This window comes from Epinephelus fuscoguttatus, linkage group LG17 (genome assembly GCF_011397635.1).
Source record: "Epinephelus fuscoguttatus linkage group LG17, E.fuscoguttatus.final_Chr_v1".
Lineage (NCBI taxonomy): Eukaryota > Metazoa > Chordata > Actinopteri > Perciformes > Serranidae > Epinephelus > Epinephelus fuscoguttatus.
In genome coordinates, this window is record NC_064768.1 from 28,892,763 (window position 1) to 28,911,773 (window position 19,011).

General features: G+C 40.4%; 1 protein-coding gene across 1 annotated transcript in view; it reads right to left on the reverse strand.

The window, feature by feature from the left end:
- Positions 1–19,011, reverse strand: part of vps50 (VPS50 EARP/GARPII complex subunit) — a 139,286-nt gene that overhangs the window by 76,830 nt on the left and 43,445 nt on the right. The window contains exons 10-12 of the mRNA XM_049602366.1: positions 14,436–14,478; positions 12,618–12,716; positions 6,523–6,663 (exon numbers count right to left, since the gene is read on the reverse strand). Of these exons, the coding sequence (XP_049458323.1) occupies positions 6,523–6,663; positions 12,618–12,716; positions 14,436–14,478 (283 nt within the window). The remainder of the gene's footprint in view (positions 1–6,522; positions 6,664–12,617; positions 12,717–14,435; positions 14,479–19,011) is intronic.

The following is a 19,011-nucleotide window of genomic DNA, read 5'->3' on the forward strand; positions in this document are numbered from 1 at the left end:
ATAAGTCTGTGAAGAGAGTCCAATTTAACTTTCAGCCAACATATAGGAAAATACTTTTAACAACACATCTAGGTGGTTAGGTACAGTGCTACGAAGTGCCTATGTATTGTCTCGGTCCACACTGTTGAATCCACCCACTGCACAGAGTTGACTGATTTGTCTGGCATTATGATATGTTACAGGGGTGCTTGGTTGAAAAAGCAATCAATCCAATCAGCACAACAGGGGGACTAATGAATAGCCAATCAGTGCCATGGGCACTTGCACAGCTTCAAACTGGTGTCGAGCTGCACGCCAGAACCAAGTTGGAGTAATAACAACATTGGCGACTGCTGTAGACGAGACAGACACTGCTATCGAGCCTGTTTCAAATCAAGACGAAATGTCTTCTCAGTATCGGCTGACATCACCGTTTGTTTTTATTTTGCTCCATTTCAAACCCCAGGAAAACCTGTATTTTGGCATGGCTACGCATTATTGACGTTAGATACGGGTGGATACATTGGTCTTTTGTAATTGTTTAGGGAAAATCAAATCCCTCTCCCCCATGGAAATCAATTAGAGTGGATGCAATGTCAGAATGAAGTTGTAAACGGATTATAACAAGTTGACAATTTTATCTTGTTGCCCTGACAACCCTTTGTACTAAAATAAGAGCAAAGGACCCAGTATAAACCCCTGTGGCACACCCTAAACCCCAGTTAAGACCAATTATTCCTGACGAGATGAAACCATTTTAGAACTTCACAGACAAAAGTTGCAGCGGTGTAAACTGGCCTGAGTTGAGCTCAGACTGGCTGATGGTGTCACCTGCAACTCAGCTGGTTAAACTGCCATCAAAGCCAAAGTCTTTAAACTTTTTAAACAAAAAATAATAATGGTTGACTTTAGCTCAATTAATAGTTTAAGGTAAAGCTCTTTTTTATCACCATCACTTTACATAGAGCTGTGAAGTGCTTTAATCAGACTTGGGTATGAGACAGATTTCACACAGGGACATGTTCTTGATCATTTGCTCCTCGTTTCATGTTTAACTTTAACATGCTTCAACAAAATCTTGTCATGCGCAACAACAAGGTTCACTGCACACACGTCAATTTTGTCAAAGGCATTGACTGAGTCTCCTGTGATTCAGAGAGACGTATTTGTTGCTATTTAAACCACAGATTCTACACAATCACAAAAGGATGATCCAAGCGATATCCCCGCCTGAGAATCAAAAATCAAACAAATCCTTCCTCTAGGGGGAAAAATAAATAAAAAACACTCTTCATGATAAACAGCTGCAGTCTTTAGCTGTCTATTGCTACTGTGACAGAGTAATAACAACAAACAGTATGAGACCAATTTCCATCCATAAGAGCTCGGATGATAAGATGCACAATGTTTGGCAGTAGATTAGTTTCATTCTGTAATGAAGCTATCAGCAGCCCATCATTAACTAAACACAAAAACCCAGCCCCGGATTATGGCACTGCTTAATATGAAAAAGCAACAGTGTCTGCATCCACTCCACAGCCTGGCAAAACTGTTTATCTTTCAAATATACAACTGCGCTAAAGGTCAGGCTATATCAAACTGGGACAATGATAAATAGAGAGTGGGAGAGATCACTATGGGTTACTGAGCAGTTGTTCAATATCATTGGGGTGATATCTCTATTATCAGTAGAGTTAATGGCTTTGTATAACACAGGAACAAAAACAACACTGAAAGGCTAAAGCCCTACTAGCGGCTTCTAGAGGCTGACATGTTCACTACAACCCACAGTATGACTTTGTTAGATTATCAGAAACAATAGTGTATTTCCCAGTAAAGTCTTGAAGACTACCAGTTGGCTGGATGAATTATCATTACTTTAAATACTGTTGTAAACACAATATGAAAGTGCAGTACACTATATGGTTGAGCCTTTACAGTCACCTCCTCTCCGATAAGAACATCCTATGATTCCAGGAGTGAACCGTCCCATTTCCATCAGGAGAAAAGTCAGACAGACAAGGGGATTGATAAGGACTGAGTCTGGCCAATAATGATGAGATGTTGATGTAAAATTAATAAGACCCTTTCGCAATCAGAACCGACCTTTCTGAGTGTTCCCATTTCCCTTGAATTTTAAGTGCATAACTAAGAGGCAAGTTCAAGAGGTCTAATGTGGCTCTAACATTTTCTTAACCTTTATTTATCAGGGGAACAGCAGGTGAATAAGTTTGCTCTTCTCCACAAACACTGTGTTTCCTATTGATACACTTCCACAACATTAACACATTCTCTACTGAGCAGCCCCTGTGGGTCCAATCCCTTGCTCAAGAGCAAGCCAGTGGTATTTGTTGAAGGAGCAGAAAGCATTGCTTAGCCAATTTCCCCAACCACATTCTCTGTTAATTTAAGAGAGAGCTGGTATATTTTTAAACTAGCGAGAGAGACTTTGGAAACTAGTGCCTTCACACTTATTCTGCATGGCAGCTGGTTTCTTGCGATATCAAAAGATCACGAGACTCAAAGGATCATGAAAATCCAAGAAAATCAATCTTGTAAGGCTTCAAGTAATGTGTTTGCCAGGTTTAGGTGTGTGTGTTGACACTGAGAGGTGACTGTTCATTCAAAACAACAACGGTGACTCCTGAAGAGTTCAGTGTATGTAGATGCTGCAATAGCATCAGTTGTATCAGAACTGGAGAGTATTTCTTCATTGAAAGAAGAGCACTTAGGAAGAACGACACTTCTTCCTAAGACAGGCCCAGATGGTTTGTCCAATCTGCCAGGTGCTTTCTGAAAGTGCCTGCCCTTTTCCCAACAGTTTCTGATAACTGTTACTCAGTTGGTTCAGTGTAACAAACCATCTGGGGCACCAAGTTACCAAATTCGAATGCAGATTTTCTATATTCACACACCATGTTTTCAAACTGCACTGGTGAGAAATTGCTTTTATGCTGCAAAGTCCCAAAGAACCTCAAAGGGAGGCGATTCAAGTACTCAGAAATCTCAACAAGGACAAGCATTCAACCCCTTGATATTCAACATCTCTTCAAAACCACCTCGATCCAGTGTGTGGACCTCATAAGCTACATAGACACTTATTTCACATGAGTACTTTGGTTAGCCCTCCTTTTGACATTTTAAAGGCAGGTATATAAATGCCTTCAATAAAATAATCGACCATGAGGAGTAAAAGTAAGCAAAACACTTGATCTCCCCATAAGAGCCGCTGCAGACAGGCTGCGAACGCTGTCTGCGACACAAATGAACTGTGTGTGGGCATTCACGTACCTCTTCATTTGAGTGGGCGCCTTTGCGTAGCTGGCTGCCCTATCAATCATGATCACACAGGCGAGTGTGTAATGACACATCCCATCAATCTTACGTTGGTAAGCGTGTTTGTACAGTATATACGTGTGTGTGTGTTTGTGGTATAAGTGGGATCATCCAGGCAACGCAGCGTGCTGACAGGGTATCTATCAAACACAAGTAAACATTAGGATGTGTTTGTAACGGACACAGATTTCCATTAAGCCTACGTCCAATTATGTCCACAGGAAAAAAACAAAAAGAGACAAGAGCAGAAAGATATGGACGGTTAAAACATATACATACATATATGGAGCATAAAGTTTAGTTAATTTTTTCCCCCCACAATAACTATATCTCAAATTTTGGCTGAGTTGGATTACTCCCCGATGATTCTTGGAGACACTGTCCAATCCCAAGAGGCAACTACTCTTTTCTGACAAGTAATTTTCCACCTTATTTATAATTCCATTGAAATATAAGGTGGATTGTATCGTACTTCTTCTGATGGGTCATGCACTTATAGCATGAAGCATATAAGAGCAAACTGAACCGTTGATAAAATGGTATTATTGTCAAGCATCCTGTACAATAGTTCAGTATATCTACAGTGTCTGATATATTAAAAGCCACTCTGCGCCCTGGTAAAGAACAGAGTAGAGCACATCATTTATAACAAGCCAGGCTTCCTTGCAAGAAAACTATCATCCCACAACAATGAAAGAGAGCTCTTCCTCAGGCCACACCTGAGAAGTAATCAACATTTTATCAGCATGACTTCATAACATCCACAGTTTTCTATTTAGGTATCCCATGTATCATTTGCTACCACCCCTTGCTACAAGCCTATCTTGGCCATCAACATCAGGAAAGCAATTTCATATGTTTTGAAATCCCAACAAACCCCTTTTCTAGCAATACAAAAATGTGCTTAAATCCAGCTTGAAGTGACAGAGAAACTGATATCTAAATCTTTTTTCAGCTCCTAGATTGAAAACATCCCGTCAGCCAGCTTGAATGCAGGGTATCATTGACCCATCTGGATCGAAAACGAGTCCAAAATAAAAAGAAGCCTCGACCCAGAACCTCCAGCCCTTCCAAACTGAATATTGCTCCTTCCATGCCACTTACCAACTGGGGTAGAAAAACATGCATAAACAGACAGAAAAAGAAGCTGGAGGCAGGGGGAAGAGGAGACAGGGAGTGAGGACGAGGAGGAGAGGTGGCATGAAGGTAAGAGCTGAAGGGCAGGGCATTGTAGATAAGAGTACAGCTGGCGAAGGCTCTGGAGATGCTGTGCAGTCAAACAGCAAGACCACACATGGAGCTACAGAGCAGGAAAAACCTATGACAGTTGAGACTGTAGAGCAACAAATTGTTGCCTCTATATACCCCTCCACACTGTCGATCAGACTGTAACACTGCCCCTGGGAGTAAGTAAACTCACTCCCAGCAAGTTAATGATGAATTGACCAAATCATGGCTTGCTGGCCATGCAAAGTTGATTTATTTTGATCTGGAGAGTAAGAAAAAGAGAGGGACTGTATGGATGTATGGAGAGCCCAATCAAAAATGCTGCTGCTGCAGTGCATTCGTTCTGTATTGTGAGCAAAATTCATTACATCTGAATCACTCTCTCCTCTACTCCCTTCATTTCACTCCATTATGGAGAATCTGTAAAATCCCTTGTCATGAAATAAGGTATTTTTCGCTTGTCTACATGGCAATAAGAACGCTAGAGGGGTAATGTGAGTAACAAAGTGTGTGAGAGTGGGCCCAGCAGTATGTCATGTTTCCTACCATCACAGCACTTTGCAGGCAGTGTTCTTTATTCTGTATCAAATTAAAAAATTGCAGATTTTCAACCAGCTTTACATCATAACAACAAGGGTAGTACGTGTAAATGAACAGTGGTTAACTTCTCTCCAGCTTGCCAGCGCCCAGACCTCCCTGCTCATTTACCAGCAAAAATCCACCAGCTGACGATTTTCAGATTTTTGTGTACCCGCAGCCACCACAGACACAAAGAGAGAGCAGCACGATACTTGGCATTGCTGATCAAATATGAAGTAGGGCTGGGCGATAAGGCCTATAGATAATATTGCAATACACAATATATGTATATCTTGATATTTTTAATCTCTAATGTACTGTAGATTACTAAAATACAAAAATAAAATAAAATACTAAATAAACTACAGTTACAGTACAGGTAATTAAAGAAGCTACTGTGAAAATAAAGTTTAATAAAGTGTTGTTATAACAACTTAAATAAACTACTGTTGCAATTAAGTAACATAAAAAGTCTATGTCTATCATTACATTAAATAAAGTATGTTTAAAGTTAAATGAAGTACCATTACAAAAATAAAGTTAAATGGAATACTGTTGTAATAAATTAAATACAGCACATTTATAATAAAATTACATAAACTACTGTTACAATAAAATTAAATACAGCACATTTATAATAAAATTACATAAACTACTGTTACAATAAAATTAAATACAGCACTTTTATAATAAAGTTAAATGACTACTATTACAATAAGATTAAACAAACTACTGTTGCATAAAGTTGACTAACCTACTGTTATAATAGAGTTAAATAAACTACTCTCACAATGAAGTTAAATAAAATACTATTATAATATAGTTAAATAAAGTATAATTAAATAAAGTTAAATGGAATACTGTTATAATAAATTAACTACAGCACTTTTATAACAAAGTTAAATAAGCTACTTTTACAATAAAGTAAAATCAACTACTATTATAATAAAGTTAAATACAGCACTTTTATAATAAAATTATATGACTACTATTACAATAAGGTTGATTAAACTACTATTACAATAAAGGTAAATAAACTACTGTTATAATCAAGTAAAGTTGAATAAAGTATATTTAATATAAAGTTAAATGACTACTATTACAATAAGTTTAAATTAACTTCTGTTTCAATAAAGTAAAAAAAAAACTACTGTTATAATAGAGTTAAATAAACTAGTCTTACAATGAAGTTAATAGAATACTATTACAATAAATTATGTTTATAATAAAGTTAAATACAGCACTTTTAAAATAGAATTAAATAAACTACTGTTACAAAAAGTTAAATAAAATACTGTTATAATATAGTTAAATAAAGCCCTGTTTTAATTAGGTTAACTTAAGTTCTGTTAAATTAAGTATTGTTATAATGACCACACACACACACACTGATCTCCTTACCGTGCAGAGGTCCTTGTACTGCATCTTCTGGAACTTGGTATCAGCGTTGCCGGCACACAGCTCCACATATCCCAGCACCACTTGGAACACCGTGTTGTGGATGGCCTGTGTGAAGTGCATGTGTAGCTGGTCCATAGCAGTCTGCAGAGAGAGCCAAACACATTATTATGAACACTATTATGTTATAAGATGTCATTGTCATCTGCCAGGGTGGATGGCTGAAAAGGCAAGGAAATTACAAATCAAACTTTTTGGAGACCCATGCTGTATACTTGATATTTTGAATTATTTGCAAATGTATTATGTTAGCTACACAATATGGCATGAGGGGAAATGGGCAAAGCTGTCTCCTGGGAACTGCAATGTTCAAGTCCAAGAGAAAATGGGCAATTTTGCCTCCAGTTTCCATGATTGACAACTCGGAAAACAGCTCAGTTGCAATAACAGCAAGGAACAAAATGAAAAAAACAATGGCGGAGGCACTTTAGTGACACATGCATAGCTAACTGCCTCCAGCTCTGCTCACTTGTGCCATCACTCATCTCATACTGAATACCCTGAGGTGTTTCATTCATCAAAATGAGTGATTATCAGGGCACTAAGACTTAAAGGAAAATTTCCCAGATTACTTTTACACTGTTAAATTTAGCAAAACATCATACAGAAATGATGATGTACTGACTTCACACCAACCAGCCTTTCTGCCTTAAAGCTGTACTAACTGACTTTTTGGCTACTTGGGGGAAACACAGCAGGATGTAATCACAACATTGACACATTATCAGATTACAAAGTTGTTATGGCTAATATGTTAGCAACCAGTGGCTTGTTCTCACATCAATTAGACACGGAGTAACACATTTGGGGTTGTGTTTCTGGCTACCCGATGAATGAAAGTCCAACATTCACTCTTCCTTCAGCTTCGTTAACAGTGTCCACAAACCCCTGGGGCAAATATCAGTTGCTTAAAGCTCCTCTATGCTCACCAGCTAGTTGTTAATTTTGTATATCTGATGTTTGGTCTTGGACAGGTAGCGAACAGTGTTTCTTACTGGAAAAAGGCTGCCTCCTGAGACTGGAACAGATCCTAATAAGAATGCTCTTAATAAATAACTGCTCTGGAGTGTCGAATCACAACCTGTCAACATCCCAACTCTGACCAATCAGAGTGATCCTCTTACATGAACACACTCTTGGCTGGATAGAAAAACTCAGAGTTGACTGAACTAGTTGACAACCAGCTTTATGATACCAGTTATCCAGATGGCAAATGTTAAAAGATAGTGAGGCCAGATAGCAAAAAGATAGCCTGGGTAAGTAGTGTGTGATCCAGCTATTATATAAATATTGATTAGAGCAGCTTAAAAATACAAATTATTAATGGCAAAGTAGGATTTCTTAATTACTTCATTTAACATTAATAATCAGGGATTTCATTTTGCAGGTAAATCCCAAAACTAATCTTAACCATTACTTCACAGGAAAACATCTGCAGTACAATCTGAGCTCAGTTTGTGCCGTTGCAATTCAAGTCTCAAATCATTTATTCTCTGAAAACACATTTGCCATCATTTTCTGTTTTGCAGCTCCCACCCACAGCCTCGTTACAGGACCCTGGTGAATTGACGACACCAGAGTCTCAGGAGACGTGGGCACAGAGTTGAGCAAAGGCCCGATAGGTAATGGGTGTTACGGCGCAATTAGATTCTCTTACTGCGAGCTCACGACCGCAAAAATGTTGCCCCCATCCATTCTGACTGCCTGCTGCCACCAAAGTCATTTAAACAACAAGTTTCACTACATCTATCCACCAAAGCACCATGAAAATGTCTCACTGTACAAATCATGAACTGTAGACAAGAAAAACAGAGACAGGCAACTCACGTCATGATTATCATCATCTAAAGACATAATTATCCATCAACCGCAAAAGCAAACCCACTCAGTCTTTAGTAGCTACTTAAACCAAACAAGCAGATGTTTCATTCAGACAAATGTTGGAAAAGCAAAGTAAGTGTCAGGCTCATTCGGCTATGAGCCAGGTAATGAGAGCAAAAGCCTGAGGGACCAGTGTAAAGAACATACATATGATCCGAAGTGGGATGCTACAGAGCCTTGTGACGCCTGTTACCTCTTGAATGACACAGTTAATTCATGTATCCTATTGCAAAGCGTCAGATTTTAAGTGTTAATTTGTGCATGTGTGTTCACTGCGGCAAAAATGAGCCTGCAGTAAAAGCTAAGATTCCAGCAAAGATCATACGGACTGTGAGAAAACAGATGCAGAGAGGCTGTGACAAACCAATTCAGTGCAAGCCGAAGGAAGAAGGGAGAAGGAAAGATGAAAACAACAACGAGCCCTTAGGGACAATGGCGAGAGACAGTCAAGAACAACTTCTTAGTTAGCTTTTGAGTGTGAAAATGCTCATTATCACAGTAATAAGAAAAACACCATTCATTCTCAACAAGCCTTGATGGCTCATTCTCCACCTCAAGGATGTCTGGTAATGTCAAGAGGCATACAGCATATTTATTAACATCAACACTGGCTCTGGTTTCAAATAACAATGACTGTATGTGTTCGCTGTGTCGAGGCTCGTCAAGTAGCCCTCACACATAAGTACCTCCAAGTGTAATGTGAAGAAGGTGACATAATTCTAATCTTATAATGTCAATGCCAATAATTTAAAGGTTTTACACTGGCGGTATAACATATTAAAGCTGTACAGTAAAATGCCATGTTTGCAGAATATACTGACCCAACTCCAACATCCATCATAAGCCCTAAGAGCTGAACTCTCACAGGCTTTGATTACCATCACGTGTAGCCTCAGCAAAAACGCACGAGTGCAGGAGGTGCAGGGGCTCAAAATGATAAGGATAAGGAATGGACAAGCATTAGTGGAATTACAAAGTCTGCATAAAGTTGGCTGAAAGATGAAATTTTCAGACATGGCGGCCTCCTCATCATTCAAAATTATCATGCACAGCTGGATGGGTACTCATTTCAGCAAGTTGGAGTAGAAATGTAATTATTTCAAGGATGACAAAGATTATCAAAGTGCAAAGTTTTAAATTTTCACTTACAACCCAAGCCTTGACTGATACCCATGTCAGAGAGCACTGTCACACAGACAGGAGTAGGGTACTAAACAGAAAATTAGCTTAACATCCAAGCAGGAGGAATAAGATGAAGGTAATAAGAAAGGGAAGAGGAGATGTAAGTCAAAGCAGAGAATGAAAGAGATCTGGGCCAAGTGATATGTCGGAGATGAAACTGTTTCACTTTTACAGGGGGAGCGAATTTGCAATTCCTTGGATAGCAAAGGCATGACCCACCCTACTCTCTTCTGATTGGCTAGTACTCATTGCCTTTGTTGGTTGGATTGGTTAGATTTAGGCAAGAGCAGTGGGATTGGTGGGGGTAAGAATGTCAGGGTAAGCCAATCAGAGCCAGAGCAAGGCAGAGTGGGGCTGGTCATGTCTTCACTATCCTAGGAAATGCAAATTTGCCAACCAGAACCTCTGTCAGACCAAAATAAACCTTGACTTAATGCCAAAGTAACGTCAAATATCCCTTCCCATGTTTCCCCTAAATTTATTCTGCAGCAGCACACTTGTGAGTCTATGTACAAGACAAGTGTCAGTGGTTAGTTCACATGTCTTTAATAACAGCAGGACAGACAAGTGTTATCGAAAGTGCTTGAGAAAAGTGGAGATAATGCTGTCGGTAGCCTACAAGTAACAAACAGGCTCTGACTGCCACGCTAGCATGCTAACCATAGACTGTATACAAAGCAGAACAATGCGTTGCCACTTCCTCCTACTGTAAAAAAATAAATATCCCAGGTATGGCCGCTGCCATCATGTGCTGGTCATGTCATTTGGAGCCAAAGTCTGCGCACTTAGGGATCTACACCAGTCCAGCCAATGCGAGCAGCACCACAAATCATGAGCACACTGATAGGCGCACACAGCTGTCAATCATAACATCAAACCCCCTTTTTATAGCATCAAATATCTAAAAAAAAAACCAAACTTATCAGAAAAACAAGCAGTTGAACAAACATCAGTGGGATAGCAACTTCCTAAAATGACACCAACCATCTTTAGGAAAAATTTATTTGACATGTACTTTGAGAGTTTTGCATGACTCTTGTTCCATCTGCTAACATGCAGGGGGCAGGGTTTAAGACCAGGGAGTGACCGGGATGTTTTGGCTTTACTTTTGGGGAGCTGTTATGTCGTCTATCTTTATTTTACAGTCTATGGTTAATTCAGATTGGTGATGCTGTTTTGCCCTCATTGTTCACTGTGAAGTTTGCTGGAAGTGATGTTGGGTGTGTACGAGTCCAATCCGATGCTCTACACACTATACACAACGATGTTGTTCAAAATAATAGAGCTTCTATTATCATAATAATTTAACGTTTAAGTCAAAATGGATGGCGCTCTGCTCCGTCTCCTCACATAGAATACCCAATGTATGCTATGCTGCTGCCAGAGTGGTGCTCTGAATAACATAACAATGTATTCCAACAGCGCTCTGAATTTACAAACAGTCCAGTTCATTTCAAAGTGCTCTCTGGACCTCGAGAGTTAGCACTGACTAAACTTTGTTAAAAAAAAACTTTTTAATTGTTACTTTGCTTTGGTAACTCCAGGGACAATCTGGCCTTAAGTGTAGTTAACACACCAGTCATAATGTTGTTTTAAAGGTCCAGTGTGTGGGATTTAGTGGCATCTAGTGGTGAGGTTGCAGAACTGAAACTTCAGTGTGCCAAGCATGGAGAACTACAGTGGCTGATGCAAAATTGGAGGCTACTAAAGAACAACATGTCTGAGTGTGTGGAAGAGGAACCACTCCAAACGCCTCATTCTAAGGTGAAGACAACAACTCTTATTTTCAAGTGATTATAAACTAATGTAAACATATATATACAATTTCTGCCAATAGATTCCCTTAAATCTTATACACCAGACCTTTAATTAAAACTTAATTAAATGTGCTCCTGGTGTTGGAAGTCACAGGCAAACCAGCTTTAAGAGGGACATATTCTCTTTTAAATGTGCTGTGCAGTGGATCTAATTTCATGTGGATTTTGAAAAGTAACTGATAAATATTTAGAGAAACTTGTGTTGGATTTGAGATAGAAATCTGGTGTGGCAGTAGGTGGTAGAATGAGTGTTTAATTGTGTTAGCCGCTTCCCATTGATTCTCCAGGCCACTGCAGGGGGCCCAGGGGAAATGCTGGATAATGATGGAGTGCATGGGTTATTAAAGAGAGAGGCTGTAGCGTTAGAGATCAATGCTTTTTGACCAAAAACATGAGGGCTGGAATATGATATGAGAAGTAAGGAGGAGAGTTTGACAGAAAGATGCTATTGATTAAAGATAAAACTTGTGTCATTTAAGGTTATAGTCTGTTATTTTTTCCCCCGGCATTTCCAACAGAAACTACAGACATGAATGTTAACAGCTTCAAATGTCACACACAAACATGTTTCTGTGACTGTATCATCTCAGCCATTTGGTGGTATAAAGAGCTTAATTTATTATTATCCAAGGATTATTTTGGAGAAGTGGGATCCTTTTTGTGGGTGATTTCTGCGGCTGTCAGTTAACTGACAGTAAGCAGAGCATAATGTGATCACAAAGGATGACATGCATGCCCTGTGGCCTAAAATATTCTCTACGTCAATAAGAAAACCCTGGATTCACTCACTGGAGTAAAAACACTCCACTGAGGCAAGAAGAAATAATAATGAAAAAGACTTAAATAAACCTTATTATATTCTCATGGTTTCTATAGGGGATTTACCAGCCCGTCTGTTGAAGATTTTTTTTATACTGCTCTTATCTAAATGGTGGCAAAAGGTGAAAAAGTTAGGTAACTAGTGCTGACATTGTTATGGAGAGGAACTTTAAAAAAATGATGACATTTAACCTCTCCTCCCAAAAAAATCCCAATGAGAGAGAGACAAAAAGTCAAACAAAAGGACATATGCAGTAAACGAGGACAAAAATCAGACCATCACATCCAGTCATGTTAAGCCATTCCCCGTGACCCCCGTAGACATGTTAGACCACTGACCTGTGTCTTGCCCAGGAGCGTGTATGCCAGCTGGACCTTGGTGTAGTGCGAAACATCAAAGTGCTTACAAGTCTTCGACAGGGCGACATCAAGCTGCTCCTGGAGCCAGAAATAGATAGATGACAAAGGGAAAAACGGGAGGGAGAAAAAAAGAGAGGGATTATCAACGTTAAGAACGGGGATTTAGACATAGATGTGCAGATGTATAGCTACCACACGAGGCCAAGGGCAATTGGATGTGGATGTGGATGTGGGGGTATACGTGTGAGTGTGTGTGTTTAAGTCTTTGACAAAGAGATAAAAAGAGAGGTAAGAAAGTAAATCAAGGTTAGCAGAAGTGAGGATGTACAGGGATGTGGAACAACCCTGACACAATAAGCCGACCTCAGAGATTAAAGGGCAAAGGCTGTAAGTGATCAAACACCGAGTGTCGCCACCCATTTTCTCACACCTTACGTTCAAAGCTGCACTTGAACATAGCACAATAACTACCGCTGACGTATACTCTATAATCACTTGAGAGGTGGTAACTAGTCAGTAATTATTCTAACTGAGCTCATAAGGCTGTGTGCTTTGAGGAGAGACAAACCAAAGTAGGTGGTGCTACTGTAAATTAGCCTCTCACTTGGTCCCTAAAATGTAGAAATGATGGGTAATTTGATGATTAAATCCGTGACATATAGATACTGAACATGTCAATCACTAGTTCCTGCTATTGTAGTTTTCTACAGTACTTTCTATACGCTTTAAATTTAGTATATGCAGTAAGAGAAGAAGCTGAAAAATGATTTGGTAGTAAACATAGCTGATAGTGTAGTTTTTTGGTTATCATGACTAATGTTTTATTCAGTGAAAATGCTGCCAACTTGATATGGTGCCCGCTGCCAAATACATCTCACAGTAATACACACTGTGCAGCAGCAACAAAACCTCACTGATAACACATTCTCTGCATTTCTACTGGGCCTAATCATGCTTAGAGAGCGGAGAGTGGGTTTTTATAGAAAAATTGCTTCTCGCAGTTGACTGGCTAGATGCATTTCTATAGAGAGACTGGACAATAGAGGATGGTTAGGATACTACTGTGTGTGTGTGTGTGTGTGTGTGTGTGTGTGTGTGTGTGTGATCGAAGACGTGTTGCAAGAAGAAAACAGATAGAAATCAATAGATATTACACACTAGGTTGACTGCCAGCCAGTGACAACTCTATTGTGTAAAGCATATACACAGTATATGCTGTGGAGTATATGTATATTAATATGAATGCTTTAAGCTGTTAGCATCCTTAAGGTGAAGGTGTTGGATCTGTTTGTGTCTGTCCTTTGTGCATGTGTTTACCGTTATGATTTTAGAGGACTTTGCTTTGCTTATTCACAAATTCACGCTAGCAGGTAAACAAACAAGCACCCCTTCCACGTGGCTACGTATGTGTGCGCACATGCACGCCTGTTTCTTGTGTACAGACAAAACTGTAAGTAATTAATCTACTCAAGCGCAGCGGCAGCAGCGGTGCAGAGAAAATTGCTTTGCATACCATTTATCACACACAAGTATCACGGCACAGCCAGAGATGAAACAGATATAATACCGTGCTTGCACACTGACAATAATGACTTTCTCAACGTGTCAATATTTGGCAGCCCCAGAAAGAGAAAGGCAAACTATGAAAATGTCAAAATGGAGGAGAAATTGCTTCTTTCAGATGAGGGCTTGTGGAAAATTACAAGGTTAGAGCACAATCTTATTCACTGCTAAAAGTCTCTTTGCTAATATCGCTCTCAAATAACGGAATTAGAGATAAAGCAGGAAAGCACGTACCTCTATTTGCTCCAGAGTGTCTTGTAGTTTGGAATTCAGTTCACTGCAAAGACAAAAGGAGATTGTTAATTCCTCAGTGCTGAAGAAGAATATGGAGTCAACTAAATCACAAACCTTTCAATTTCAAGTAAGCAATTAATGAATGAATGTCTGTCTCTTACGACACACACAGAAGTGTGTGGCAGTGTATTTATCCACAGAGGCCCTGACTCCTAACTGTATATTCTTATTTTATCTTATTTTCCCACAGGATGTTCCTGGGCCCAGCGCACAGGTGGGGTCGGGCCTTTATTAGAAGGTAACAAACAAGTGCCAGGCCGTAAGCAGCACACATCCAAAACAAGCTACCAAAATCACAGGCACAGTGCAGAAAAAGCACAAATACAGTAAGGCAAAAGCCCTCGCGAACAAAGCTAGGGTTGGCGCTCACTTGTGCTGTCGATACTGTTCGATACAAACAGCAGACGACAATTCCTGTATGGTATACCTTTTTGGGATATTAATAGTTTTGTCAGTAAAACATCATGAGTAATTATAAACATGACAAAACTGATGACAAGTACCCGTCCGAAGTTAGTGGAGCCCAAGTGCATTCCTTAAATCTTAGTTAGGTGATAGGAACAACAATAAGGCACTGTTTATATAAAGATAAAGGTAGCAATAAAAAAATTGACAGTCATCTCAAAAAGAGCCACTTCATCATGAAGCTGCAGCCATGTGTCTCACAGTTCTCGTCTTTCATACAAACAGGGACAATCAGGAGCAAAAGTACAAGTGATGGATGTATTTCCAGTTAGTATTTTGAGAATCTGTGTTTGTTCTGTGGTTCAAGTGTTTGTACTTTATCAATTTCTACATTGGAATCCACAGTAATAATTCTGAAGGTGTGTGTGTCTATGCATGTACCAGACTATCATGGATACAAGACGCCTACGCATCCGTGGAGCATGCTCAGCATTTGCCTCATCCGGGGAAATGCTTTAAACTCGAAAGCTGCTAAGTAGCAGCAGAAATCACGACTATTTTTGCCCATCCCAAGACACCAAATTCAATTCCCGTGTGACTGCCCCTGCACTGCGCCCATTCATAACATCCTCTGTTCCGCTGTTTTTCTGCCTCTGTCCCTGCTTTGCTTGGGGTCTTTTTCAGGTCAGCCCACACTTATGTTGTGCCTTGTGATACCGCAGACGCCCAAGGGAGAGAGTGTCCTTAACAAATTGCTAATTAAGCACCTTAGACTCAGTTGGGTATCGAGGGAGGGGAGTGAGGAGGAGGAAGCAGAGAAACCGATAGAAGGCTGCAGATTGAGTCCCACGGGTCGTGCACAAAACAGGTAACAAAATGAGCGGGCCATTTCAACACTTGATGCACTGTAAGCCTTTTTTATCTGCCTGTGTGAGCGAGATAAATATTATGGATGAGTGACGGACAGGAATCTACACCAACTGGACACTGACAGTTAACAAATGTTCCAGAAAAGTACAGAGAAACTGACGGAGACTGACAGAGACTCAAATAATGGCCAGTAAGCACAATGTAGAGAGATGGACAGATGAGCTAAGCAACCAAAATGCTGACATCAGAGTGATAGCTTACAAGAAGCTACACTATCAGCGTGTGAACTAAACTGACAAGCATGACTGAGAACTTCCCATCAAAGATTGTGACAAAGCAGATGCCAACGAAGTGCGAAAGTGACTGTAACTGAATCCCATGGGTTGGTACGCACCACAGCAATGATAGCACTAGACATTCTCAGCTACAAACTCAGCAAGGCAAGTCATAGCCAGTATCCTAACGCCACAAGGAAACCCCAACTGAAAGCCAAGATAAAGAAAACACGAAAGTAAGTAAGCTGGCTCAACTACACAAGGGTGAACGGATCAATGTCAGGTCTTGGCTGCTGAAGAAATGCATTTGAATTGTCTATATGCAAGGCCCCGGAGAGTGCTAAACAAAGGCTTTCAGCCCTGGCAGCCACACTAAGTAGATACACCAGAGGAGCAGAGGCCAACAGGATAAATGCCCCGTTCATCACTGAACTTTCTTTTGTACTCCCACGCTGCAGTGTGGTTGAGTAACAGAAGCTAAACAACAAACTGAACAGCACTGAAGAAGCAGATGAGAGAAAAAGTATCCTGCAAGTGCTCAGGGGACAACAGGCCTGAGAGTGAGGTGTAACACTGCAATTTCCCAGGACAAGAACCAGTCATGATCACAGCACTGCAGACATTCCAACACTGGCTGACAACCAGTAAGGCAGCAACAGCGTCTAACATGACCGATATCTACTGGTTAAAAATTCAGTATGCAATGCTAGAAAAAGACAGTTGCTTTGTGCATCTTACTCCTGGGTCATCAAACATTAATGACCTTGGGTTAGTAGTTGGACCAAACCACCAACCCAGAGGTATTGGACATCGTGGAAATGAGACTGCATCAGCAATTTTCCAGCTGGGAATGAGACTCAACAATCAGCAACCTTTCTCCAGAAGTACAAACTGAAAAGTTGGAAACGCTTATGAGCTTTCTTGCCGAGAGTTAGATGAGAAGGCTGATACCACCCTCAGGTCTGTCAATACAATGCTGGAGCCAGCGGGCATTAACTTAGCTTAGCACACTTGAAACAGGGGGAAAGTTCAAAATTAAACCTTCCAGCACCTCTAAGCTCATCAATTAATACATTATGTCTCCCTGTGTAAGCCAAAGAAAAGCCAGGCCAAGGCAGTGATGTCCTCACTGGCCTAGCTAAGAAACAGTCACAGAACACAACTCCACGTACATTCCTGTTTCTATATGGATTTAACAAATTATGACATGTTAATTAGTGAGCTTTTAGAGGTGCTGACAGGCAGACTTTCTTACCTTTGGATAGAGCCAGGCTAGCTATTACAGTCTGTTTGCTAAGCTAAGCTAACCATTAGCTGGCTCATCCAGCGGCCAGACGTCTTCTAATCTCACTCTTGGAAAGAAATTTCCCAAAATGTCAAACACCTAGCAGAACACAAGTTGCTGTGTTGAGTGTTGGAGATATCAGCCGTAGAGATGTCTGCATCTGCCTACTCTCAAATATAATAGAACTAGGAGACACTTGGCTTCTAGGGCTAAAAGAAGCTCCCCAAAAAATACATTTGAAAAGTTCAACAGCTATGTCTCTTTCAAGAAATCATGACGCAGTTAGTCAAGATAATTAACAAATCTTGCTGTTTCATGTAGGAAGTATTTTCTTTCTCCCAAGCTACACACGCCAACTGTATCACTGCAAGGAAAGAAACATGCATCTATTGCTAACTCACCTAGCACCACTACCCTGGCTAACATTACAGCTCAGCCAAGGAGGGCACCGTTAATGTACATATATGTCACACTGGCACAAGCACACGCCTCCCGTCAATGAGTAGATGCACTCTTCCTTCTGCACGTTGATACTGTTCGCAGGTGTAGTTCAGGGGAAAGAAAATAGCGCCTACATGAAACTGCTAACAACACGGTCTGTGGATTATCTTGAGACACCTCCAACACTCAGTAACTCACACCAAAACAATCTAGAAAATAGGTATTTTTTATTTTGAGATGAACTGCCATTTTAACACCTTGCAGAACACAAGAACAGTTATCAAACTTTTCACATCACTGAAACTCCTGTTACCCTTAATAATGTCAAAGCTAAACTGAAAACCAACCAGAGCACTCAATGCCAGAAACATGGTGCAAGGCAAGGCAAACAAACCACCTCCATCTTCTTTGAGAACCCTCTGGGCTTTTGAAGAACCACACAAGAGGTCATCTCAAAGCCAACAACCCAGGTGACCTTATCATCCAGCTCTCGTGGTATTGTGTCCATTCCATCATTATATTGCTTAATTACACTGTCCAGTGAGTGTTCATGTGTGTGCAGATGCAGCTCCTCCCCTCATACTGGCACCCCTCTACCATCAGACAGAATGCATAAATAACAGATGAGGAGAGGAACCTAACAATCTGTTATATGCAGGGAACATAAGGATTGAAATAGAGGTATGTAGAAATCAGTGGCAATAGGTGTCCATCGTAGCAAGTACAACGAAATGCGCTGAAACACCTCTATGTTTTTATGATCTAGTCTCATAGGTGTGCAATAAAGTTCAAAAGGCCTTCCTGTTATTAGACATGCTGCATTAAATGTAGATGTCATTGCAGAATATGAAGCAATATGAAGCCTTGAAGCAAGCCGCTCCACAGTGACTTGCTAGATCGGCAAAGTGTGTGCGTCTGTGCTTAAAGAGTCCTGCAGGATGCTTGGATTTTGCAAGAATGACGTTTTTGCTGTCGTCATGTTTGCTAGTTTTACCAGGCAGGCAGAGAGGCAACAAAGTGGCAGGGGAAGGGCTTCAAAGAGTGAAACATAGTGACGAGGGATCACAGCCATAATTAGGCGGAGGAGGTTAGAGGTAACACTCAAGAAGACCAGAACAATGTGCACTGATAGTTTTATTCAGGTGCAAGATTTGATGTAATGAGATATATAGAGTTATGGCCCTTTCTCCACAGTTACATGGGCCACTGCATGAAAAGTGGGCGGCATGATGCTGGCTCA